Source organism: Eschrichtius robustus, chromosome 4 (genome assembly GCF_028021215.1).
Source record: "Eschrichtius robustus isolate mEscRob2 chromosome 4, mEscRob2.pri, whole genome shotgun sequence".
Classification (NCBI taxonomy): Eukaryota; Metazoa; Chordata; class Mammalia; order Artiodactyla; family Eschrichtiidae; genus Eschrichtius; species Eschrichtius robustus.
Genome location: NC_090827.1, coordinates 65,206,784 through 65,234,027, shown reverse-complemented (window position 1 = coordinate 65,234,027; position 27,244 = coordinate 65,206,784). Strand labels below are relative to the sequence as shown.

General features: G+C 35.5%; 1 protein-coding gene and 1 long non-coding RNA gene across 2 annotated transcripts in view; one reads left to right on the top strand and one right to left on the bottom strand.

Moving 5' to 3' along the window:
- Positions 1 to 157: 157 nt before the first annotated feature.
- LOC137764136 (uncharacterized) lies at positions 158 to 23,636 on the top strand. The gene is made up of 3 exons (XR_011073922.1): positions 158 to 256; positions 20,647 to 20,806; positions 23,428 to 23,636. It is a non-coding gene; the product is annotated as an uncharacterized lncRNA (long non-coding RNA).
- LOC137764134 (UDP-glucuronosyltransferase 2C1-like) overlaps positions 23,177 to 27,244 on the bottom strand; it is a 31,013-nt gene continuing 26,945 nt past the window's right edge. Inside the window, exon 6 of the mRNA XM_068542857.1 lies at positions 23,177 to 23,681. Coding sequence (XP_068398958.1) covers positions 23,402 to 23,681 — 280 coding nt within the window. The 3' untranslated portion in view covers positions 23,177 to 23,401. The remainder of the gene's footprint in view (positions 23,682 to 27,244) is intronic.

Sequence of the window (27,244 nt, the reverse complement as noted above, 5' to 3'; positions counted from 1 at the left end):
TTGGAGGTTTACAGGAACATCGTGACCTGACCTACTTGGAGAGTGGCAAGAACAAAGTACAGTCCTACATCAAGAAGTTTTCAACGACTAACCACACACCTCTCTTACCTTGCCTTTAAAAGTGCTTTGTTGAAACCCTTATGAGAGTTCCGGGTTTTCTGGGCACAAGCCACCCACCTCCTTCGTGGACTTGCAGTAAACCTTTCTCTGCTCCAAACTCCTATGTTTTGGTTTGTCTGGACTCACTGTGCATCAGGTATACAAACTTGCATTTGGTAACAGAAGTGTAACGCACAAGGTCCTATTTCTCCACATTCTCACCAACCCTTGCTGTTTTCCTTTTATTTATTTTTTATAATAGTATCTTTTGATGCACAAAAGTTCTGCGTTTGATGAAGTCCAATTTATTTACTTTTTCTTTTATTGTTTGTGCTTTTGGTGCCATACCTATGAAATCATAGCAAAATACAATGTGATGAAGTTTTCCCTTAGGATTTTCTTGTAAAAGTATTATATTTTTACTTCTAAAGTTTGTCTCTGATCCATTTTGAGTTAAGTTTTTTAAGGTAAGTGTCCAACTTTATTCCTTTGCATGTGGATATCAAGATTTTACAAGCACTATTTGTTGAGAAGACTGTCTTTCCCCACTGAATGGTCTTGCATCCTTGTTGAAAATCAATTGCCCATACGTGTGAGGGTTAATTTCTACTTTGTCTTCTATTCTATTGGTTTATATGTCTGCCCTTTTCCCATTGCCACACTGTTAATTTACTGTAGGTTTATAGTAAATTTCTAACTTCAGTGTTTGAAAGTGTGAGTCCTTTAACTTTGTTGTTTTTCAGGATTGTTTCGTCTATTTGTGGTTCTTGTAGTTCCATATGAGGTTGAGGATTGGATTTTTTTATTTCTACAAAAAGGCTGTTAGAGTTTTGATAGGCATTGCATTAAATCTGTAGATTGTTTTAGATAGTGTTGACATCTTAACCATGTTAAGTATTCCTATCATGAACGTACATAGGATGAGTTTCCATGTATTTAGGTATTCTTTAATTTCTTGCAGCAATAATGTTTTGTGGGGAATTCCCTGGCGGTCCAGTGGTTAGGGCCCTGAGCTTCCACTGCAGGGGGCACAGGTTCGATCCCTGGTTGGGGAACTAAGATCCTGCATGCCACGCAGCACAGTAATAATAATAATAATAATAATAATAATAATAATAATATTTTGTGGTTGTCATCATGCAAATGTTTTACCTCCTTGGTTAGATTTATTCTTAAGTATTTAATTTGTTTTGTTGCTCTAGTAAATGGAATTTTAAAAATTTCACGTTCAGAGTGTTCACTGACCCTGTGTGTCAACAAAACTGATTTTTGCTGTTAATCTTGTATTATGCACCTTAGTTAAGTTTGATTATTATCCCTAGTAGCTTTCTGTGAATTCTTTGAGATTTTCTATGTATAGTATCATGTCATCTGCAAATACACATTGCTTTACCTCTCTCATTCCAATGTGGATGCATTTTTATTTCTTTTTCCTGTGTCATTCCTATGCTAGAACTTCTGGTATAAGGTTAAATAGCAGCAGTGAAACAATACAACCTTGTATTTTTCCTGATCTTAGGAAGAAAGCTTTCAGTTTACACCACTGAGTATGATATAAGCTGTGGGTTTTTCAAAAGTATCCTGTATCATATTGAGGACTTCTCCCTCTATTCCTAAGTTTCTTGAGAGTTTTCATCAAAAGAATGTTGGATTTTCTCAACTTCCTTTGCTGTGTAAGTTAAAATGATCATTTGTTTGTTTGTTTGTTTTTCCCTTCATTATATTCATGGGCTGTATTATATGGATTGATTTACATTTGCTGAACCACCTTTGCACAAATAGAGTAAGTATCATTTTACTATGGTGAATACTCCTTTCAATATTCTAGTGGATTTGATCTGCAAATATTTTCTTGAGTATTTTAATATCCATATTTAGAAATGATCATGGTCCGTAATTTTATTCTTTTGTGGTGTCTTTATCTGGCTGTTGGGAAAACTAGTAAAGTAGTCTTGTTTAGGCTTCAGAGGCAAAAGAAGGCCTCTGACCGACTTGTGACCCTGCCTGGACTGCATGCCTGCTTGCACACCTAACAATTGTTACTAACAAGTCAAGCAGCAAGTACAATAAGAAAGGGAGTGGGTCTTGGAATTTCTTGAGCCCTGGGGACCTGGCTAGTCCCCTGGGGTCTAGAAAATCTTGTGACTCTTATGGTGAAATCAACAGCATTGTTACAGTTGAACCAGAGCTGCATTTTTGCATGCAAACTGATGACATCAGTTTGTGGCCTGGAATTATAAACGGAAGACCCCAGAACTACAATTTGAAGTTTCACCCCTGAGGTGGACGCACCGCCTGGGACCCTTCCCAGCTGGGACTCCAGATTACTGTTACTCGGGATTTCCCAGCTGCTGTTTGAATCTGGATGAAGGTGTCGGCCCAATCCGGTGATGTATACTCTGTTATGTCTTTCTAATGCATTTATTCATCCCCTTCTAATGACTGTATATTGAAATTAAGTTAAATCATCTTCTTTTAAAGAAATTAATTAAATCTGTTCAGTTGTGTGAGACGAGTGGTTATTTTGCCGGTGAGTCCAACGAACCTTGAAACTGAAAGCAGGTTTCGGCAATACACACGCTTTCATATCAGGTAAATCTAGCCTCACAGCATTATTTAATGTTTCCTTCTTTTCACTTTTTTTGGAATATTTGAAAAGGATTACCTAATTATTTAATTATATAACTGTTTGATAGAATTTGCCAGTGATGCTATCTCTCCAAGACTTTTCCTTTTTGGTAGGTTTTGATTACTATTTCAGTCTCTTAATTTGATATAGGTCTGTTGAAATACTCTATTTCTTGCTTAGTCAGTGTAAGTAAATTGAGTTTTTCAAGGTCTTTATCCACGTCTTCCAGGTTGTCTAATTTTTGTTGTGCAATTTTTGATAATATCCTATTTTCTTCCAGTTTTGTTGATATATAATTGACATACAACACTAAGTTTAAGTTGTATAGCATTATAATTTTACTTACATACATTATGAAATGATTATCACAATAAGTGATAAGTGAATAAGTGAATATCCATCATCTTATGTAGGTACAAAATTAAAGAAATAGAAAAAAACATTTCTTGACATGAGAACTCAAGATTTACTCTCAACAATTTTCATATATAACATAGAGCAGTGTTTATTTATGATGTATATTGCATTCCTAGTACTCATTTATTGTATAACTGGAAGTTTGAAACTTTTAACCACCTTCCTCCAATTGTCCCTTCCCCAAGCCCCTGCCTCTGGTAACCACAAATCTGATCTGTTTTGCCATGAGGTTGTTTTTTCTTTTCTGTTTTGAAGTATAACTAACCTACAACACTATGTTAGTTCCTGTTACACAATACAGCTATTTGGTATTTCTATACCTCTCAAAATGATCATCACGATAAGTCTAGTTACAACATGTAAAGCTATTGCATAGTTATTGTCTTATTCAATAAACAAACAAACAAACAAACAAACAAATAAACAAATAAACTACTTATTATGGGTATACATGATTGTATTACTTTTGTGTTTTAACCTTCCTTCTAGCTTTATACTTGGCTGATTTACTAACTTTACTATATATTTGCCTTTACCAATTTTTCCTTTTGTGATTTTCATGTTTCTAGTTGTGACCTTTTCTCTCTCACTTAGAAAAGTCCCCTTAACATTTCTTGTACACCTGGTTTGGTGGTGCTGAACTCTTTAACTTTTGCTTGCTTGTAAAACTTTTGATCTCTCCATCAAACATGAATGAGAGCCTTGCTGGTGAGAGTATTCCTGGTAGTAGGTTTTCCCCTTTCATCATTTTAAATATTATATATTGTGCCACTCCCTTCAGGTCTGCAGTGTTTCTGCTGAAAAGTTAGCCAATAGGCTTATGGGAGTTTCCTTGTAAGTAACTTGTTCCTTTTCCCTTGCTGCTTTTAAAATTTTCTCTTAATTTTTGCCATTTTAATTGCAATGTGTCTTGGTGTGGTCTTCTTTGGGTTGATCCTGTTTGGGATTGCCTCTGCTTCCTACAACTAGATGACTGTTTCCTTTCCCAAGTTAGGGAATTATATCTATTATGTCTTCAAATATGTTCTCTGCCCCTTTCTGCCTCTCTTCTCCTTCTGGGAGACCTATAATGCAAATGTTAATGTGCTTGATGTTGTCACAGAAGTCTCTTAAACTGTCTTCCTTTCTTTTTATTCTTTTTTCTGTTCAACTTCAATGATTTCCACTACTTTGTATTTCAGCTCGCTGATCGATGTCTCTGTATCATCTAATCTACTGTTGATTCTTTCTGGTGTATTTATCATTTCAGTTATTGTTTTGTTCATCTTTGTTTTGTTCTTATTTATATTTTCTAATTTTTTGCTAAAAACTTCTACCTTCTCAATCTGTTTATTTAATCTTCTCCCCAGTTTTTCTGAACATCTTTACAATCATTACCTTGAACTCTCTATGGGGTAGATTGCCTATGTCCACTTCCTTAGTTCTTTTTCTGGGGTTTTATGTTGTTGCTTCATTTGCAACATATTCCTCTGTTGCCTTATTTCACCCAACTTGCTGTTTTTATTTTTATGTATCTGAAGGTTGGTTACATTTCCTGACCTTGGAAAAGTGGCCTTTTGTATTAGACATCCTATCCATCCAAGCAGTGCACCCTCATCCGGTCACCAGACTTAGATGCTCTAGGGGTACCTGTATTTGGGCTACCTGTGTCCTCTTGTTGTGGCAGATTGATTACTATGAGCCCTTAGCTCTTCTGAAAGTACTCTCCACTGGCCTTTAAGGCCATTGTTTTGGGGGCATGGCTTCCTGGTGCCAGAGCCCTGGTCTGGGGAGCCTAATGTTTGTTGGGCTTGAACTATGCACTCCTTGGGGACAACCTTTGCTAATTTGCTCACTTGGTGGTATGAGTCTTGACTATACCACTTCTTCATCCCCCCTATCTGTCTCACTGTGGGAAGAGGTAAGCTGAGGTATTCTTACTCTCCCATCTTGGCTACACCTCCTTCATATCCTCTTATAAAATTTTTATCTTTGAAAAGCCATTAGTAATCTCCCTAGATTCATTTCTCATTTTAAAATTATTTGCATCTACTTTTTTTTTCTCTCTGGCAGTTTAGCTAAAAGTTTGATAATTTTGCTGACCTTTCCAAAGAACCAGGTTTAGGTATTATTGATTTTCTCTGTTTTTTTTTTTTTTTTTTTTTTCATTCTGTTTATCTCTGCTCTAACTCCATTATTTTTTTCCTTCTGCTATCTTTTGGTTTAGTTTGCCTTCTTTTTGTAGTTCTTTAAAGTATAATATTAGTTTATTGATTTTTAGATCTTTCTTCTTATTTAATGTAGGCACTTGCACCTATAAATTCCTCTCTGAGTCCTGCTTCTCTACATCTATTGATTTGGACTGTTGTGTTTTCATTCGTTAAAAAAAATATTTTCCAATTACTATTTTTTTTCAGATTTTTTTAAAGTTTATGTTTTAGAATACATTTACATTTACAGAAAAATTGCAGAACTTCCATAAACCCTACACCCAATTTCTGCTATTACTAGCATCTAACATTAGTATGGTACACTTGTTTTTTTTTTAAGGTTTTTATTTATTCTTGAATTTTATTTTATTTATTTTTTTTATACAGCAGGTTCTTATTAGTTATCTATTTTATACATATTAGTGTATATATGTCAATCCTAATCTCCCAATTCATCCCACCACCCCTCGCCCCCATGTCCATATGTTTGTTCTCTACATATGTGTATTTATGCCTTGCAAACCAGATCATCTGTACCATTTTTCTAGATTCCACATATATGCGTTAATATATGATATTTGTTTTTCTCTTTCTGACTTACTTCACTTTGTATGACAGTCTCGAGGTCCATCCACGTACCTACATATGACCCAATTTCATTCCTTTTTATGGCTGAGTAATATTCCACTGTATATATGTACCACATCTTCTTTATCCATTCATCTGTAAGTGGGCATTTAGGTTGCTTCCATGACCTGGCTATTGTAAATAGTGCTGCAATGAACTTTGGAGTGCATGTGTCTTTTTGAATTATGGTTTTCTCTGGGTATATGCCCAGTAGTGGGATTGCTGGATCATATGGTAATTCTATTTTTAGTTTTTTAGGGAACCTCCATACTGTTCTCCATAGTGGCTGAATCAATTTACATTCCCACCAACAGTGCAAGAGGGTTCCCTTTTCTCCACACCCTCTCCAGCATTTGTTGTTTGTAGATTTTCTGATGATGCCCATTCTAACTGGTGTGAGGTGATACCTCATTGTAGTTTTGATTTGCATTTCTCTAATAACTAGTGATGTTGAGCAGCTTTTCATGTGCCTCTTGGCCATCTGTATGTCTTCTTTGGAGAAATGTCTATTTAGGTCTTCTGCCCATTTTTGGACTGGGTTGTTTGTTTTTTTAATATTGAGCTGCATGAGCTGTTTATATATTTTGGAGATTAATCCTTTGTCTGTTGATTCATTTGCAAATATTTTCTCCCATTCTGAGTGTTGTCTTTTCATCTTGTTCATGGTTTCTTTGCTGTGCAAAAGCTTTTAAGTTTCATTAGGTCCAAATGAATTGTTTCATTTATTTATTTTTGTTTTTATTTCCATTACTTTAGGGGGTGTGCCAAAAAAGATCTTGCTGTGATTTATGTCAAGGAACATTCTTCCTATGTTTTCCTTTAAGAGTTTTATAGTGTCCAGTCTTACATTTAGGTCTTTAATCCATTTTGAGTTCATTTTTGTGTATGGTGTTAGGGAGTGTTCTAATTTCATTCTTTTACAAGTAGCTGTCTGGTTTTCCCAGCACTGCTTATTGAAGAGACTGTCTTATATACGTTGTATATCCTTGCCTCTTTTGTCATAGATTAGTTGACCATAGGTGCGTGGATTTACCTCTGGGCTTTCTATCCTGTTCCATTGATCTATATTTCTGTTTTTGTGCCAGTACCATACTGTCTTGATTACTGTAGCTTTGTAGTATAATCTGAAGTCAGGGAGCCTGATTCCTCCAGTTCCGTTTTTCTTTCTCAAGATTGCTTTGGCTATTCGGGGTCTTTTGTGTTTCCATACAAATTGTGAAATTTTTTGTTCTAGTTCTCTGAAAAATGCCAGTGGTAGTTTGATAGGGATTGCATTGAATCTGTAGATTGCTTTGGGTAGTATAGTCATTTTCACAATGTTGATTCTTCCAATCCAAGAACATGGTATATTTCTCCATCTGTTTGTATCATCTTTAATTTCTTTCATCAGTGTCTTATAGTTTTCTGCGTACAGGTCTTTTGTCTCCTTAGGTAGGTTTATTCCTAGATATTTTATTCTTTTTGTTGCAATGGTAAATGGGAGTGTTTTCTTAATTTCACTTTCAGATTTTTCATCAGTGTATAGCAATGCAAGATATTTCTGTGCATTAATTTCATATCCTGCTACTTTACCAAATTCATTGATTGGCTCTAGTAGTTTTCTGTAGCATCTTTAGGATTCTCTATGTGAAAGTATCATGTCATCTGCAAACAGTGACATCTTTACTTCTTCTTTTCTGATTTGGATTCCTTTTATTTCTTTTTCTTCTCTGATTGCTGTGGCTAAAACTTCCAAAACTGTGCACAACTCCAGTTTTTCAGAGCTTTGCACAAACTCTTCTAACTCCTGTGAGGGAAACAGTCTTTGTTATATGAAAGTTGATAGTTCCAAGAATAAGTCATACACTTTTCTCAAGGTGTCTGAATTATTAGAACACTTCTGTTTTTTCATATGTTAACCATTTCAGTGTAGAAAATATGACCTGAAATCACTGGTTATTAGACAAATTGAAAATGACTTAAATTGGATGTTCCCTTCAGCATGATAGAGCGGTGTGTGTGTGTGTGTGTTTACAAATTTTTGACTACATGTTATCTTCTGCCATGTGCAGAGCTCTTTACATGTATCATTTAACTTAGATATATGGGAATCCTAAGAGATATTTATACATTTGCAAATGAGAAAGCTATCTCAGTAAGGTTAAGTAATTTGTCCAAGTCTACACAGCAGTATCTGGCAGAGCCAAATTTCTAAGTTAAGCTTGTTGACTGTAAAGCCAATGACTATATTCAGTACTCTCTATTGCCTTCCAAAACCCTCTCCACAATGTTCCAAATGAAGAACGTTTGATTCCTGCTTTAAGTTAAATAGTTCTGGTGCTTCATTTTATATTTAGTTTTGGATGCTATTAAGATTATCATTCATTTTTCTGCTGAATCACAGTCAGTATAATGACATAATTTTGGTATATTTACTTTATTATGTTTTCTAAATTTCAGTTTTCTTTTATTCTGGTTACATTTTCTCTTTGTATAAGCTTCCATAAACACATTTAGAAATAAGGTAGCCATATAAATTCCTGACCAGATAAGACATGCAGAAAGAACTATAATGAATACTCTGAGGCTGACAGTAATATAATAGAAATATATGGCTTTCCATTAAAAATAAAAATATCATATTTAATCATTGCTGAAGTAAAAAATGATCCTTTCATCCTATGTTTAACTACTGACAAAACTAAAACTAAGTCAACTAAATAAGAGAAGGAAAAAAATGTGTGAGTCTTGAAAGGGAAAGACAGGGAAGAGATTTATATTAAGAAATTGACTCACATGATTATGGAGTTTGGAAAGTTTAATCTGCAGAATAGGCCATGAGGCTGGAGACTCAGAGAAGAGCCATTGCTCTAGTTCAAGTCTGAAGGCTGTCTACTGGCAGAATTCTTTTTTGCTTGGGAGCATTCAGTCTTTTGTTCTATTCAGGTCTTCAACTAATTGGGTGAGGCTCACCCACATAATGGAGAGCAATTTGTTTACTCAAGGTCCACATATTTAAATGTTAATGCCATCCAAAAATACCCTCACAGAAACTTCCAGAATGATGTTTGGCTAAATAGCTGGGTGCCTGGCCCAGGCAAGTTGACACATAAAATTAAACATCACACTATATTTTACATGGATTGACTTAATATGTAAAGCTATCAATCTCTTTAAATTTCTTTTCATTTATGGCATTTTTCTTGACAAATTGGCAAATATTTTAAAATTTATATAAAAATTACATTTTCATGAATAATGAATGAACTTTGAAAAAGAAAAGGAAATACTGGAGACTACTTCATCAGATAATAATGCAGAATACAAAATGAAGGCTACTGAATTGCTAACAGATTAAGTGAACCATAGAATAATGTAGTTAGGATAGAAAGAGACCCATGAGTATGTGAAAGCCCCATTTATGCTAAAAATGGTATCACAATTCACTGGGACGACCAGTGAGGAAAATCCATACTGAGTGGATTGTTTATCAGGTAGTGGTATAACAATATATTCATTATTCAGACAAAGCAGGGAGGTGAATATTTACCTCCTACCATGTATTAATAAAAAAATCTGAATGCATTAAATATATCATGTTAAACTATAATGCTATACACTTAAAAATAAAATATAAGAGAATGTCTCTTTAACCTCAGAAAAGATACAAATATTTTAAATGAGACTTTGAAAAGTACAAATCATAAGGTATTAAAGGATGGATTTGATTACATCAAATTTGGCAGTTTATGTTTAAAAAGGAAATTAGAGGTAATATTAACAAATATATGAAGTCATAGGAGAAGATATTTGCAATGGCTAGATCAAGGACTAATACTTAGATATTCTATGCTATGGAAAGAATTTGTATTTCTTGCAAAAAAAGTTAGAATATCCAAAATAATGTACTAAGTATATGAATTTCAAAGAGGGAAAATAAGAATAACTAATAAGTTTCTGAAAAGATGGTCAGCTTTGCTATTACAGAGAATACAAATAAAATTCAGCAATGTAATATCACTTTACCTCTTTGAAACTGACAAATAGAATAGTATCAAGGTGTAGATAAAATGTGGAAGATGTGACCACCTATGCACTCCTGATGAAACAACACATTTGTACAGATATTCAGTGAAATGAAATGTACAACACAATTAAATATGCCAATAACCCATGATACTACAATTTAATCACACTATTGTATATAAATCTCAAATATATGCCTAGCTTTGCAATTTTTCCTCCTAATATTCTCTGTTGTAGGATGGAGATGGGGACACCTAATTACCCTTTGTGAGGAATAAATAAAATGTGATAAGTACATAAACCAAAACTCTGCAACTCTCACAATGAATGAAATGGATTTACAAATAGAAACTTGGATATATTTGAAAAAAATCATAGAGTAATAATAAAAAGAAAATGTGAATTATAGTATAAAACAATTTACATAATTATAAAACTCAAATCAATACTATATATAGTTTGAAGATCCACAGTATCTGTGTAAATTGAAGTGAGATGATAAATATTAAATGCATTTGACTGGGTGCCTACTGGTTATGGGGTAATTAAAAAAAAGAAGATAAAGAAAAAAAATGTAAGAAAATAAATCAAAAGAGATGTCAGCTATGGGCTGATTATTGTATGGCATGAATTGAGAGAATGATTAATACATTCTGAGGCTCTGAAATTAAAAAAAGAAAACCCCAAATTCCATAATTCCACAAACTTACGCTTTGGCGTTCAAAATCAAATTGACATCTTTTTCATGTTGTAGTGGAATCTGAATACATGTATCATATTGAAAATTCTATAATAGATCATGTGACAAATAGTGCTACTGGCACAAACATTACTGCGTAATAATCTATTTTTTTTTTTTTTTAGAATATTTCAAAGTGTTTTTTTAACATTTATTTATTTATTTATTTATTTATTTATTTATTTATTTATTTATTTATTTATTTATTTATTTTTGGCTGTGTTGGGTCTTCGTTTCTGTGCGAGGGCTTTCTCTAGTTGCAGCAAGCGGGGGCCACTCTTCTTCGCGGTGTGCGGGCCTCTCATTATCGCGGCCCCTCCCGTTGCGGAGCACAGGCTCCAGACGCGCAGGCTCAGCAATTGTGGCTCACGGGCCCAGCCGCTCCGCGGCATGTGGGATCTTCCCAGACCAGGGCTCGAACCCGTGTCCCCTGCATTAGCAGGCAGACTCAACCACTGCGCCACCAGGGAAGCCCAATAATCTATTTTGAAGTGATAATTTTAAGGTTTAGATTGTGATTCAATGTCAGTTTGAGATAAGTATTTCTTGTCCTGTGTGAATAAATATTATTGTTGGAATTAGGCTGGCGATAAAAGCATATGAGATTGTTGTTTTACATAGGATGGATATATATTTTGTAAATGCTGGAGTTTATAATTGTAAATGTTATTATAATTGGAATTGTTAATATGAATAGTGTGACTAGTGTGAAGGAGGTAAATAAGTTTATTACTTTTATTTGGAGGGAAATTTTTCACTCCTCTCTCCAACCTTTTCCTACATCTTCCTTGCAGGGAAAAGATGAAAGTCTGAGTCTTACTGCAGATTCCTAGTTGGGTCACATTCCTTAGAGGACTGTGGCGCTGAGTGTTACAAGAACACACATACATGATTAACTGTGATTCTCCCTCTACTTCTTCAGTAGATGGGGCTAAAAGTTTAAGAAGAAAAGACCCTGTTCCAAAGATGGGTCTTCAATGCTGCTTTTTCCTTTTAATGTTTACATTGATCTCATTAATTTGACATAGCTGCCTGACATTGATAAGATTTTGGCTCAAGGGAAGAAGCAGCTGTGTACACTTTGAGTTTAACAAAATGATCCAGGCTAATTTACCAGAGAGCTCTGCAGAGGGATTAAGGCACAAATGTAGTTAACAAAGGGCTCGCACTTATATATCATCTGTCATTGTACATACTCTAACTTAGAAACAGAACAGAAATGTGGTTACTGTTTGTGGAAAGGTTCAAGTTTTACACTTTCTCCCATCATATTCCTTTCTATTAGAGCCTCAAACCTCACGATTACTTTACTTGTCACTCTCTTTATGTGTTACTTTGCACATTCACATTGACTCGTATTTGTATGTAAATGTAGATACAGTGTACTTTAGTATCTGCTTTTTTTAAAAAGATTTATTTATTTTATTTTTGGTTGCATTAGGTCTTAGTGGCAGCACGCGGGATCTTCACTGAGGCATGCAGGATCTTTCCTTGCGGTGCGCGGGTTCTTCATTGGGGCATGTGGGCTTCTCTCTAGTTATGGTGTGCGGGTTTTCTCTCTCTAGTTATGGCACGTGGGCTCCAGAGTGCGTGGGCTCTGTAGTTTGCGGCACGGCAGGCTCTCTAGTTGAGGCGCGCGAGCTCAGTAGTTGTGGTGCACAGGTTTAGTTGCCCTGCGGCATGTGGGATCTTAGTTCCCTGACCAGGATCAAACCCGCGTCCCCTGCACCGTTAAGGCGGATTCTTTACCACTGGACCACGAGGGAGGTCCCTAGTATCTGCTTTTTATAGTTAGGGATATTATTGAAAATCTTCTGGAAATATTCTAATACCACAATTAATCATGTGAATTATTCAAACAATTAATGTTGTGAAAATGCTTGCTATATTAAAGAACCCCCTTACAGCTGTCATAAACTTAGGAATCGTTTTTTTTTTTTTTCCATGAGTGTGAGAGCATGTCATTATTGGACTGCAGAGATGTGATTGTGCTTTTGTAGTGTCCCCAGGGTTCTAGTGTTCTCTGATGGGTGGAGACAGGGGAAATAAGATCCACTGGAAATACTTCAAAGTTCTTACACTTTAAAGTTCATACAAAAAAAATCAGTTAGATCCTTGGTGACATATAGTTGGTAAAATAAATAAATGCACAAATTCACACAAACACACATTATATATACATGTATGTGTGTTACTGGGTCAATAATAAGGCAATAGGAGAATTCTGAATATTTTTGAATTATTAAATATAACAAATATACTTATAAGTAAGTCTCACACTATCCCAACAGGGCATAGACCTTTTATCAAAAATTATGAAATAAAATAAAAAAGGCTCAGAATATTTAAGTGATTGCTTTCTGAGCAGAAACAATGGCTTAGAACAATGTAGAATGGATATCCAATACCATTTAACTTGTCAAACTATTAATGTACATATTCATATAACAGGATAAAGTAAAAATTTCTGTTTCATGATTTAAAAATTCCTCCAAATTCTCAACCTCTTCAATGAGTATTCCATGTATTTCCTGACCTTACCTGAAACTCAGGTCTTGCCCTATAATCCTTTAAGTATACTCAATCATTCTACCCTACCTACATCAAACAGGGTCCAGACAGAGTCTTAATGTGTGTCCTGCTTTCTTCTGACTGCCATTTCCAACCGTTTCATTTTCTCTGCTTTTAAAAAATATCCTTATCTTTATGTCTTTACTCTGTACCGTCAACTACTCATGTTCTCTAATGCCAACTGTCAGGCTGTCAGGAGCAACACCTGTTCACAAAAGCCTTAGACATTTGGATTATAGTCTCCTGTTCCACCCCAATTTCTTTTTTAATGTTTACAATTAACAGCCAATACAAAGTCATGTCTTCTTATTCATTGACATCCCTAATTTAAAACCACTTCTTATGGAAAAGGCAAAACTGTGGAGGAAGTAAAAATAGTGATTTCTAAAGATTTAGGGGCAGGGAAAGATGAAGAAGTGGAGCACAGAGGATTTTTAGGAGAGCGGAGATTCTGTATGAGAGTATAAGGGTAGATAACATGTCATTATACATTTATCAAAAGATGGAATGTACAACACACAGAGTAAACCTTACTGTAAACCATGGACATTTGTTGATATTCACGTGGATGTTGGTTCATAAAGTGTAACAAATGTGCTGCAGGAGTGTGGGATATTGATGGTGAGGGAAGCTGTGTATGGGAGGGGGCTAGAAATAGGTGGGGACCCTCTGTATTTTGTGCTCAGCTTTGCTGTGAATATAAATGCCTCTAAAAATAGTCAATTACTTTTAAAAAACCCCACAAATACTGCATAGACCTGTCCTCTGAGATTGAAACAATGTATTTTATAGCTGCTTGCTAGACACTGCATTGTATCTTATTCAACATACCCATATATGAAACGATCATTTTCCCTCACAACTGCTCTCATTTACTTCACCTTAGTAAATGACAATATTCACTACTAAATTGCCCATACCAAAAAAGAAAATAAGTAAAGGGCTGACATATACAAAGAAACAAAAGCCCAGGATTAATTCTGGCACTCTCTCTTTTAATCTCCACCTTCAGCCTATCAGAAAACCCTATTGACTTTCTTTGTAAATACTTCCTAAATCTCTCCATTTATATTCAAATTGCTATCATATTGAAGTTTGGATCTTTATAATGACTTTCAGGAACTATTGCAACTGTATCTCAGCCCATTTCCCTGCTTTAAATCTTGCTCCATTCCAAACAATTCAATAGTCAAAATTTACGAAAGGGAACGCTATATCACATTACTGCTTAAAAATTATACGTTGATCCTCATTGACCTCAAATTTGAAGTGAAGAATACTTAGCATTGCCCCTTTGTTTTTTCACAACCTATCCTCCAATCATGTCTCCAGTCTAATTTCTCTCCTCTATTCAAATCAAACAGGTCATCATTACTGAATTTCTGCCAGAATTTTACTGGGCCATCTCATTTCTATTAGATCTTTTCTCAACGTGTTATAATTTCCCCACTATTGTCCATGTCTTAGACAAGATTATGCTAAATAACATGCAATTCCAAAATCTCAGTGGCTTCAAACAACAGCTTATTTCTTTCCCATGCCATATGTCCATCTAGTGAGCTGCAACTGTTACATATATTCTTTAACCAGGACTCAGGTTGACAGAGTAGCCACTCTGGAACACAGCCCATTGACATCACAGAAAAGAGGACTCTGGAGTAAGTGCTCCTGACAGTTAAGTGTTGGACCTGGAAGTGATACATGACACTTCAGCTCATACTCATTGCCTGGAGAGTATTGAACAATTGCGCTAAACTCAGGAGCTAGGGATTTTTATTGTTGTCAAATATCTGGCATATTTGATGAACATCATTAATGATTACCATGATAATGTTATTAATACTATGGTATTATTATACTCCAAGTGGATAATTCCCATTAATTCCTATGTCCAAGTTTTCAGATTGAAGATCAAATAAATAAATAATAATAAAATAAAAATAATAAACTAGAAATCATTCCAAGAGGTAAACACTCAAAGAGGCAATAATAAGTACATTTAGTTACCTTTAGCAGGGGCTTTTCAGGCTTGCAGTGCAGTCCTCCAACAAATTCAAGATTAGGTAATAAGGGTGAAGAAATTCAAAATCTCAGTAAGTTCGAATCAACCACATTTCAGCTTTCCCCATAATCTCACATAATGTGGTAGGTTTTCCTGAATAAAAATAAAGAATGATAGAGGGAAAACAAACTGATATATGAGACGGGAAATGTTTTACCATCAAATTTTCTAAGAAAAATCTTTAAAGAACCAGTATTGGTCCCATGTAACTCTTGCCTTTTCCCCCACAAGAGTACACAATAGTGAGATTATGAAGAATCAAACACAGATTTCAGTATGGAACAAAGTCAAAAGCCTGCTGCTTTCTCTCTGCCAACAGACTCTTTCTGCTTGAGCTAAGCCTGAGCCCCACTCCAAGCTCAGAATCAGCACGTGCTCCGAGCAATGAACAAGAAACTCAGCCAGTGATCCCAGCCTACTATGGTAGAGTCTCCTCCTCTTCTGAAATTCCAATTTATCTCATCCTCATTGCTCCAAAAGAATTTGATATCTTTAAAAATCAGCTTTTGTAATTGATCCATCTTTTTTTTTTTTTTTTTTCTGGTGTTTGGGAGTGTGCCGCCACAACTAACTATATCCTATCAGGAACTGAAATCTTTTAATAAATATTTAAAAGTGATTATCTCCTTTGCTATCCATAATTATAGTTCCTATTTTAATGTTAAAAAAAAAAAAGAAGTGGAGCCTAGGGACTTCCCTGGTGGTCCAGTGATAAAGAATCCGCCTTCCAATGCAGGGGACATGGGTTCAATTCCTGGTCGGGGAACTAAGATCCCACATGCTGCAGGGCAATTAAGTCTGCGTGCCACAACTACTGAGATTGCGCACCTCAGTGAGAGAGCTTGTGTGCCTCAAACTACAGAGCCCGTGCACTCTGGAGCCCACACCACAACTAGAGAAAAGAAGACCCACCCTTCATAACTAGAGAGAAGCCCACATGCTACAACTAAGACCCGAAGCAGCCAAAAAAAAAAAAAAAAAAAAAAATGAAGTGGAGCCTAAAGATGTGACTGAATTGCTGCAATCTCATGATAGAACTAACAAGTGAGGAGTTGCTTCTTATGGATTAGTAAAGAAAGTGACTTCTTGAGATGGAAAGTAGTGCTGGTGCAGATGCTACGAAGATTGTTGAAATGGAAACAAATGATTTAGAATATTGCATAAGCTTAGTTGATAAAGGGGCAGCACGGTTTGAGAGGATTGACTCCAATTTCAAATGAAGTTCTATTGAGCACAAAATGTTTTCAAATAGCATTGTATGTTACAGAGAAACGAAAGAAAGAGTCAATTGCTGTGCAGACTTCATTGTTGTCTTATTTTAAGAAATTGCCACAGCCACCCTTGTCTTAAGCAACCACCACCCTGATTCATTAACAGTCATCAAAAAGGCAAGACCTCCACCAGCAAAAAGATTATGACCCACTGAAGGTTCAGATGATGATTAACATTGATTAGCAATAAAATGTTTTTTAATTAAGGAAGGTACTTTTTTTTACACACTTAATAGATTGCATTATAATGCAAACATAACTTTTACATCCACTGAGAAACAAATAAATTTGTGACTCAATTCACTGTGACTTTTGCTTTGTTGTGGTGGTCTGGAATCCAACCTGCTATACCTCTCATGTATGCCTGTAATTAAGTTAAAGATATCGAGGTAAGTTCATACTGGATTTAGGATAGGCTCTAAATCCAATGACAGATATTGTTATGACAAGGAGGATGGAAGGGGTTTATAGACACACAAAGGAAAAGGTGACGTGAAAAGAGAGAGAGCAATTTGAGAGAAACCACAGCCAAGGAACAGCATGCATTGTCAGAAGCCAACAGAATCTTGTAGCGAGCCATGGAATGGATTTTTCAAGAAATCTCAAAAAGTAATGGACCATAACACCCCCTTGATTTAGGACTTCTGGCTTCCATAACTGTGAAAGAATAAATTTCAGTTGTTATAAACTACTAAGTTTGTGGTAATTTGTTATAGCAGCCCTAGGAATCTAATGCAGAGTGCTTCTACCCGACCTTTCCCACTATTACACCTTTTATCCCACATGTCAAGGATACAGTTTGGATTTGTGTCACTGACAAAGTATTTCTACCCAATTATATATTTGAAGGACTGAAAAAATCATCAGCTGTCCCAGGATGCTGTCGTCCTCTTGGGAAAGAATTGAGGAAATTATTAGCACGTACACTTACTGTGATGCTACAGCGTTCTTCCTCTAAAGGACCCAGTCTCTTCATTAGTCAATGGATCAGGTCTAAAAACTCTCAGGTCTAAAGTCTTGGCAAGTGATTATGATTTGAGGGAAGCGATGGTCCTCATCCTTCTGATACTCATGCTCGAGCGCTTCTGGTAGTATAGACAGGACAATGCCCTTTTTGGTGGCCTGTTTATCTCTATCGCCATATTGATAGCTTTTCATGGGTTAAGACTGCCTGGCTGCCACTCTAACCTCACTGTTCACTGTGACCATTGTGACTGTCTGACTTCTGATGATTGAGTACCATCACTAGTCTCTCTTATTTTTGGATTTGATTACAATTAACATCATTGAGCTCAGTTTTGTTACTGCCAACCACCTGGCCCTCAGACCATGGCCACACTGAACAATTTATAACTTCAGTAAACAATCATGTGGTAGATTTTCCAGACTTACAAGCATATAGATCTTAATATATCCACTATTCTAAGCCTTTGGATTCCTTCTTTCACTGTTTATCATGGCACTTCCAGCATATCAGTTTTACTTCCTAAGGGCCATCACTTTTTCCAAGTTTCTACAGGCATCTTAGTACTCTGTTACCACCATCTCCTGGAGTCTGAACCCAGGTATTAAATCCTATGTCCTGAGAGAGTGCTCCAAAATTTTAAATGATGCTTCCTTATACAACTTTATGTTTTACTTTCCTTAATCCTGTTCTTCAGCATACAGTTCCATATATAATCTCTCAGTTCCTGCTGGGAAATATTGGATAGGTCCTCCAGTTCTTTTGGGTTATACTATGTTTCCTCCCTTGGTTGATCCTTCTTATACCTGGCTTTCTACAGTGTGACTTAACCCTAGTCATTGGCCTGTGGCCAAGAGGGGAGATAAGAGCAGATACTGAGAGGGACGTAAGATGTTCTGTAGGGTAGAGGACCCTATATCATCCTCAAACAATGGAGAAGTGCTACCCCTTCACAGAGAGGAGTGGGCTCGGGGGAATCTAGGAATTCAAGATTTTCACATACATTAACTATTTCTCTGATGTCTTGGCATTCTTTTCCTTCTCAACCAGGGTCCTGCTCTTCAAAAAAGTTCAAACTAGGTTGGGAATTTAAGTAGAACTGGAAATGTTTTATTTTAAAATAAAACTGATTTTTCTTTCTTTTTTTTGCTTTCTGCAAGAGATGAGAATTGCTTTATATTCTGACAAGGAGGCTCCTCTGGCTTTCTCACTTAGTCTTAATACGATGGTCTAAAGTTCTCATTCTATCATATTTTTCAAAGCACTAATTCTGCAGAAACAAACATGTACCTTCATTTTCCTCATAATTTCTGCTTTTTCCATATTTATCAAATACATGATATATCACAAACACTGCTACCTTCTATTGGGTTTTAAAACGGGTCATGAGGCAAGACCAAATTCAAGGCTGGAGAAGTAGCTTCACCTCTTGACGGGAGGAGTTACAAAGCAAACGTAACCATTTATATTATACTGCAGTAAGAAACTTCAGTAAAATATAAATAAAGTCATGAGGAAGTACATCTTTCAAACATGGTTTTAGTAAAAAATCTACTTTAAACATAAGAAAGTATGACTACTTTATGTAAACTTTATGTTTGTTTGCCTTACAAATCAAACGTTTCTACGGGCTCACACCTGATGTTCCTGCAGCTTTCAGAATGATATCTCTGATATCTCTTCTCCAAATTCAAGTTTTTCTATTATTGTATCTGTGCTATTTCTCTATTAGGAAGGAAGATTGCTTAGTTATGGATGAGTTGTCTCTGGGCATTGTCTGTTATTACTCCTTCCTTCTCAATGGATTAAAATTCATTTGTTAAGGAAAACTAAAACTTTGGGGATTAACATTAGGATTATTATTATCAAGTATCTATTTTCTGATTGTACGGTTACTGCCAATAGGCTTTTACAACCAAGTCAGTTCTCCAGCCTAACTTTCCAGATTTTTTATGTCATTCCTTGAACAGGCACCCGTCACAGCATTGTTGATTTAGTCTATGGATAGAAACTGACAAAGGAGATATTTTGACCAAGCTATAATATATACAAGTGCTAACTTTTAGCTTTTTGCTGTTGAATCTCCCTTTTACCCATTCCTGCTTGCTTAGTAATATTTTTCAGTTTTTTTAATACTTATGTTTTTTCTTGAAACCAGAGACACAAATTTAGATATGGGAAAACATTTGATAGATTAAATCATGCTATACTTCTTCATGGACTTGTTCTTTCCGGGCAGTTATCAAGCAACCTTTTACTTATATTAAATTGCAATAATCAATACATTTCAGGAAGTTCCAACTTACCTAGGAAGAAGAATATAAATGACATGGAGACGGAGGTGAAAGACATCATTTCATTTAGTGCATCTCATTCATCACTCACCTTACTGATCATGGATTAACCAGGAATTTAGTCCTGCAATAACCTTTATTCTATAAAATATACATAGAAGGATGAGTCTTTTCGCTATGGTAGGGAAGACTTGTTGATTCCTGGTGAGATCTGCATCATTAGGGTGGGCTCTTAAGCCACTGGGGCTTCTCTGCTTGCCTTTCTTTACACCCCAAAAGGAAATTCACCTTCTCATGTGTAACCTGTTTATTCTCTGGTGGCTGACTAGTGCAATTGGAGACCAAATTGAGACACATGTGAGTGATGCAAATTCTTTATGCTGCACTTCCATACTTAGCATGGAAGAATTTGTCATCTTTAGAAATCAGTTTCTCATTTAACCATTTATATCGACCTTGGGGCATTTCTTCATTCTCAGTGAGCATGATGAAATAGCAGTTTTATATCAATAAAGGAAGAAAGGTCTAATTTGTTCCAAACTCTCCATGAGTTTTAGGATCATCACTATCGCTACCTGCATGATGAGATTTTATGTCTAGGAGTCCTGGAAAGGAGACAGGATCTAAAATGAAGCATGTTAACCAGGGCAAATGATCTAAGATGTGGGGAGGTTTCCCTCTGTAAAAGAATCATGATTTTACCACCTGACAGATGCTTTAAGGGTGAAAAATAGGTGCCTGCATTTCATGGTATCATGTTGACTTCTGATATCATATAGGAGTGGTTTACATCTGAAGATATAAAAAGGTCATCTCTGTGGGAAATTAATGGAGGAATTGAGAGTGAGACATTAGAGCCAGAATCGAGAACCATGGTAGAATTGGAGTGGGACTCAGAAGCAAAGAACCTGCAGAGGAAATGAAATTGAGACGCCAAGGGTAGGTAGCGATTCAACGTGCATTGTGGGACTGATGGTTCCTTGTTCCATAGGCAGCAGACTCTTCGAAGTCCCAACTGTATTGCCATTTAAAATATCACCATTGATATTCCCATAAATTTGGGGAGTATGGTAGATCTGAGGCTGTAGGTTAATCATTATTGTTGGTAAAATATGTAGAACATTACAGTAACAAACACTTCCCTCATCAGAAAAGGGAAGCAAGTTTGACAATCAAAACATACAACCATATGAATCACTTTTTATTTATAACAGATAGAGCTTGACTTTGTGTTCACACATATATGCATGTGCACATGTACAAAATACCTGCATATACCTATTATCATTTTCCAATAAGTCATGACACAGAAGATATTTGAGCAGGATTTCCTAACATAGCCACATATAGATTATATGTCGTTTACAAATAGAGTATTTTAAATCATATCGTTTTAACTGACTAGGAAAGCCAGAGGTCATCAAATTCCAGAAAAAAGTCTTCTTATTGAAACTGAAACTGGAAAAATATAACATATTAGAAAGGTTTAACCTCTGCATACCTAAAATTATTACCAGATTGTTAATATAATGATGCATAGATGATATAAATAGGTAAATATTTGTGTTTAAGAAAAGCTTTGGTCTCTATAAATAGAATATATTCACTTATTTGTTGGAGTAGCTCTTTTGAATAAACAAATTGCTAACAAGGTATCCAAATCTTGGGTTTAATCTCCTTTATATTAAAGCATTTTATAAGAATGAAAAAGTGAAGCGATATCTTGACATTAAGATTAAACTATGATTTTAAAGATTATTATAGGAAAGGACATTATCTTATTGCCAGAATAAATGATTTAGAAGTATGGTAAGTTATTGCTTTGATTACATGAATTAGATCTTAAAGCAAACAGCATTAGTGCTTACATTTTTTAAACTTTATACCTTAAAGTATAATAATTATTTAATTATTTCAAATCATAAAATTAAGAAAATACGTTTTTTCTGCTATATTTCTTTATAGTTAATTTACCATTTAAGAATAAATTTATATTTACATTGTATTTATTTGTGCCACTATTCCTGTTTAAAAAAACAGATAAATGCCCAAATAATTTTCATTTGTCCTAAGATAATTTTATATTATTTTCTAAAATAATTTTATATTCGATAGACTTATGTTTGTTCTATGATAGTAACGTTCAGTCTATTTTGCTTGGGTTATAAATATCAAAGTCCATAGTAAATTATTACTGAACTTGGTTGATATGTATTATATTGAATAATTTTTTGACCTCATGGGCAAATTATTGGCAAGCATACTGAAGATAGACTACTTTTTGGAAATGAAAGAAAGAGACTTTTTTTTTAAATGGAGAATTTGGCAGAATTTCAAAATAAAATCATTGTCAGAACTCCCCAAAATTGATCCTGTATGGTTAGAGAAGAAGGAGAGGGAATACTCTTTTTTTTGAGACATCTTTCTATTAAAATTCAACATGTTGTCTTCATGTTTACTGCAGATTTCAGGCTGACGCTAGTTAATAAGAAGCCTAAGTACTTGTGCTTGGTATAGTCATCACAATACAGTTTATGAGAAGACCAGGGGAAGTTATGGAGTAAAAGAAAAGGAAGAAATGAGAAAACTCACCGAGTTTCTGATTATATGTAGAAATCATCCTCATAGCAGATAGTATTTCAGAGAAATGCATTTTCCCCCCAAAGAATCTGCAGTGTAGTCTAAGAAGTTTGCTTATTTCCAAATGTGTTTATTGTAAGTAAAATTAACGTAGGAAAGAATTTTTTTAAAAATTAAGTTACTTTTAAAAAGTGGGTATTAAATTCCAATCATTTACTTTTGCTCCATCATACTATTAACCATGCTAACATATGATAATTAACTAGTTCTCCGAAGCCACAAAGTGTTACAATACAAATGAAGTACTATCATTATTAATATCCAAATGAAAGACAATCTTCAAATCAAAGACAAAAAGTAGTGTTTTGTATTCTAAGAGGGGCAAAGTCCAGTGTGTCATATGAAAGGAAAGTGATGGTGCAAAACGTGCTTAATAGCAGACTAGAAACCCTAACAGTCTCCTGGCCTTCCTGATTGGAAGGGAAGCTCTGACTAGAGAAAGTATGCTCTACACTACTTCTTGTCTAGTTCCTTTAGATAATATGCAATAATTCTTACATACTGGGCCCAAAATGATGTTAGATATTTAGGAAATATTCAATATGATCAGTACTGAAAATAGAATTAATCATTATGTCCCTAAGGCCTCAAACAGCATCTCAATTTGTTGAGCTGAAAGCAATGAATGAAGTAAAGCATTAAGTCTTTAATGGTAGCAACTTCCATGTGTTTATTTGTTTATCCTCTGTTTTTAAAGAATAGATTAGATTAAACCTTAATTCTAAATCATGTGGCACATTTTTGGGGTGAGTCTTTGATCTGTGACTTGATAAGCTGAGGAATGGATAAGAACCCAGGAGAGTAGGAGAGGAATCTGTTCAAATCAGTGGCTGGGTTAATTCAGATGGACTTTATCAAGGTTTCCAGCCCAACTGTTAAAAAAACAAAAAAACACTACTCTTTCTTTTTCTTCTTTGCAGTTTTACCAAACTTCCAGTAACAAAACAGGCAACATTTAGTGACCAGGAATATAAAAGTTGCCATGCATGCCAGCAGGAACCCAATCACATCCAAAGAATTGTACTGGTACCAGGTGAGGTTGTGGATGGCTGGCCGAAGGTGTTTGGCTCCTTTGTGGCGCATGATAAACTCAATCCAGAAGACTGCTCGGTCCAGGGGCTTCATAGGCTGATCGTGGTGAATTCTTGATAACTTCATAGCATTCTCTTTATAGCTAAGGATTGAATAAATATGTAGATACTCACTTGAAAAATTTGTTAAGGACATGAAATACCTAAAATTGTTATATATTATTAAAGGTATATTACATAATGATTAATACATTATTTCATAAATATATCACTAAGGGCACAGAATGCACATGAAAGTTTGTTTTCTCTTGAGATATTTCTAGATAAGGTGGCATATCAGCTGGAATTCATTGGATGTTTCATAGTCTTAGTAATGATTGGAGGTAGGGGAGAAAATAATTTCTAATTGGAAGTAGAATTTTAAAAGTTCAGAAATAGGAATGTAGAATATGTAGGTTGAGAATATAGAATTTGATCTCATTTGTTGAGTGTGGTATTGGGAACATGATAGTGACAGGAAGCAGCGTTGAGGGGTAGGTCTATGAGAAAGGAACCCCTTCCTCTTCCCCCCCAACCTTCCTCAGGTTCTGTCTGGAGTGTTAGTGTTAACAAGAAGCTAGTCTTCAACAGTAGCAAGAAAGATTTCAGTCTGTGATCTTCATGACCCTGACATTTCAGTTGAAAACAAAAAGTGACCCTATGGGAGAGAAGAAGGGCCTGAGATTGAGTAGATGCTGGAAACTTTGCTTCAGGCAACCAGAGGGATGCAAGTGCAGTGGTGAGAGGGAAAAATGGCAATAACTAGAACACTAACCCTTCTAATTTTAGTCAAGGAACAGAAGACCAGTCCCTGGTTTTGGTTTAAGTTTTTGAACGGCTGACTTAGAGAAAGGATTTCCTTGGGTTTGTGAAGGAGATGAAGAAGGGAGGGTATTCTCCCAAATTGAAGTGCAGTCGCCATTGATGGAGAATACAGAACATTAAATTATAGAAAATAGTGGAACAGCATGTAGAAAGTTCTGAGGAAGATAACTGTGGCCAAAAAAAAAAAAAAATTATACAAAGTCCTGTTGCTCTTTGGCTAAAAAAAAAACCAAACAACACACTACAACAGGCCTTTCTTAATACACAAGAATTTAAGGAGTAAATACCTCTGGATATATCTCAGGAAAACAAGGAAACAACAACAACAAAAGCTCCAAGACACAGAAACAAAATATTTGTCAGATAAAAAAATAATAAAAACAAAATTGTTCAGGAATAGAAATACTGTAATAAAACGCAAATTACATCAAGTCCATATAAACACCAAACTAGTGCTAAACAATGTTGGAAATGTGGTCATGGACAAGATGTGTATGTTGTAAGCTTTGATAATGTTGTAATGATAATACAGTTAACAGAAATTAACATGTGATGTTTAAGAGACATGGGCTGGAAGTTGAGAATTGACTTCAAGTAAAAGTCATTCTATACTGACCAAAATTGGAAACATTTACAAAACAATTATTCTAATCTCTAATGTCAAAATTTGTTCATAGATTTATATGAAATTTTTAGTAAGAATTTATCTGATATTAAAGAAATGTTTATCCAAAGCCTGGCAATAGTTTTAATTTTAATGTTTTTTCCTCACAGAATATATTTATTTGATTTTTATGAGAAAGAATAACATAATAAATATAATCATTCATCATTAGGAATTTATTTATTTATTTATGATCACAGCTAATCTTCATGTTGTACAAAGTTCCCCAAAATTTATTAACTGAAGTAAGTTTCAATTTACTGAAAGTTTGTAATTTTGTATAACATCTCTTCATTCCTCCAACTCCTAGCTCCTGGTAACCACCACTCTAGTATCTATTTCTGTGCGTTTCACTTTTTATATACAAATATAAGTGCTATCATACAGTATTTTTCCTTCTCTGACTTATTTCACTTACCATATTGTCACAAATGGAAAGATTTCCTATTTTCGCTTTGCTGAATAATATTTCTTTACATACGTATACTACATATTCTTTATCCTTTCATCCACTGACAGAAACTTAGGTTGTTTTCATATCTTGGCTATTGTCAACAATGCTGCAATGAACATGGGAGTGAAGATATCTCTTCCGTATTCTGTTTTTATTCCCTTTAGATACATAACCAGAAGTAGGATTACTGGATAGTGTAGTAGTTCTATTTTTAATCTTTTGAGGAACCTCCATACTTCTTTTTTATAGTCACTGCACCATTTGCATTCCCACCAAGAGTGCACTAGAGTTCCCCTTCCTTCATATCCTCACCAACACTTGTTATAACTTGTCTTTCTTTTTTAAATAGATCTTTATTGGAGTATAATTGCTTCACAATACTGTGTTAGTTTCTGTTGTACAACAAAGTGAATCAGCCATATGCATACATATATCCCCATATCCCCTCCCTCTTGAGCCTCCCTCCCACCCTCCCTATCCCACCCTTCTAGGTCATCGCAAAGCACCAAGCTGATCTCCCTGTGCTATGCTGCTGCTTCCTACTAGCTATTTTACATTTCGTAGTGTATATATGTCGCTGCTACTCTAACTTCACCCCAGCTTCCCCCTCCCCCGCCGTGTCCTCAAGTTCATTCTCTATGTCTACATCTTTATTCCTGCCCTGCCACTAGATTCATCAGTACCATTTTTTTTTAAATTCCATATATATGCGTTAGCATACGGTATTTGTTTTTCTCTTTCTGACATTTCACTCTGTATGAAAGACTCTAGGCCCATCCACCTCACTACAAATAACTCAATTTTGTTTCTTTTTATGGCTAATAGTCCATTGTGTATATGTGCCACATCTTCTTTATCCATTCATCTGTCAGTGGGCATGTAGGTTGCTTCCATGTCCTGGCTATTGTAAATAGTGCTGCAATGAACATTGTGGTACATGTCTCTTTTTCTTTTTTTTCTTTAAAGATTTATTGATTGATTGATTGATTGCTATGTCGGGTCTTCATTTCTGTGCTAGGGCTTTCTCTAGTTGCAGCAAGTGGGGGCCACTCTTCATCGTGGTGCGCGGGCCTGCACGGGCCTCTCACTATCGTGGCTTCTCATGTTGCGGAGCACAGGCTCCAGACGCGCAGGCTCAGTAATTGTGGCTCACGGGCCCAGTTGCTCCGTGGCATGTGGGATCTTCCCAGACCAGGGCTCGAACCCGTGTCCCCTGCATTAGCAGGCAGATTCTCAACCACTGCGCCACCAGGGAAGCCCACATGTCTCTTTTTGAATTATGGTTTTCTCAGGGTATATGCCCAGGAGTGGGATTGCTGGGTCATATAGTAGTTCTATTTTTAGTTTTTTAAGGCACCTCCATACTGTTCTCCATAATGGTTGTATCAATTTACATTCCCACCAACAGTGCAAGAGGGTTCCCTTTTCACCACACCCTTTCAAGCATTTATTGTTTCTAGATTTTTTGATAATGGCCATTCTGACCAGTGATACCTCGTTGTAGTTTTGATTTGCATTTCTTTAATAATTAGTGATGTTGAGCATCTTTTCATGTGCCTCTTGACCATCTGTATGTCTTCTTTGGTGAAATGTCTATTTAGGTCTTCTGTCCATTTTTTAATTGGATTGGTTTTTTTTTTTTGATATTGAGCTCCATGAGCTGTTTGTATATTTTGGAGATTAATCCTTTGTCCATTGCTTCGTTTGCAAATATTTTCTCCCAT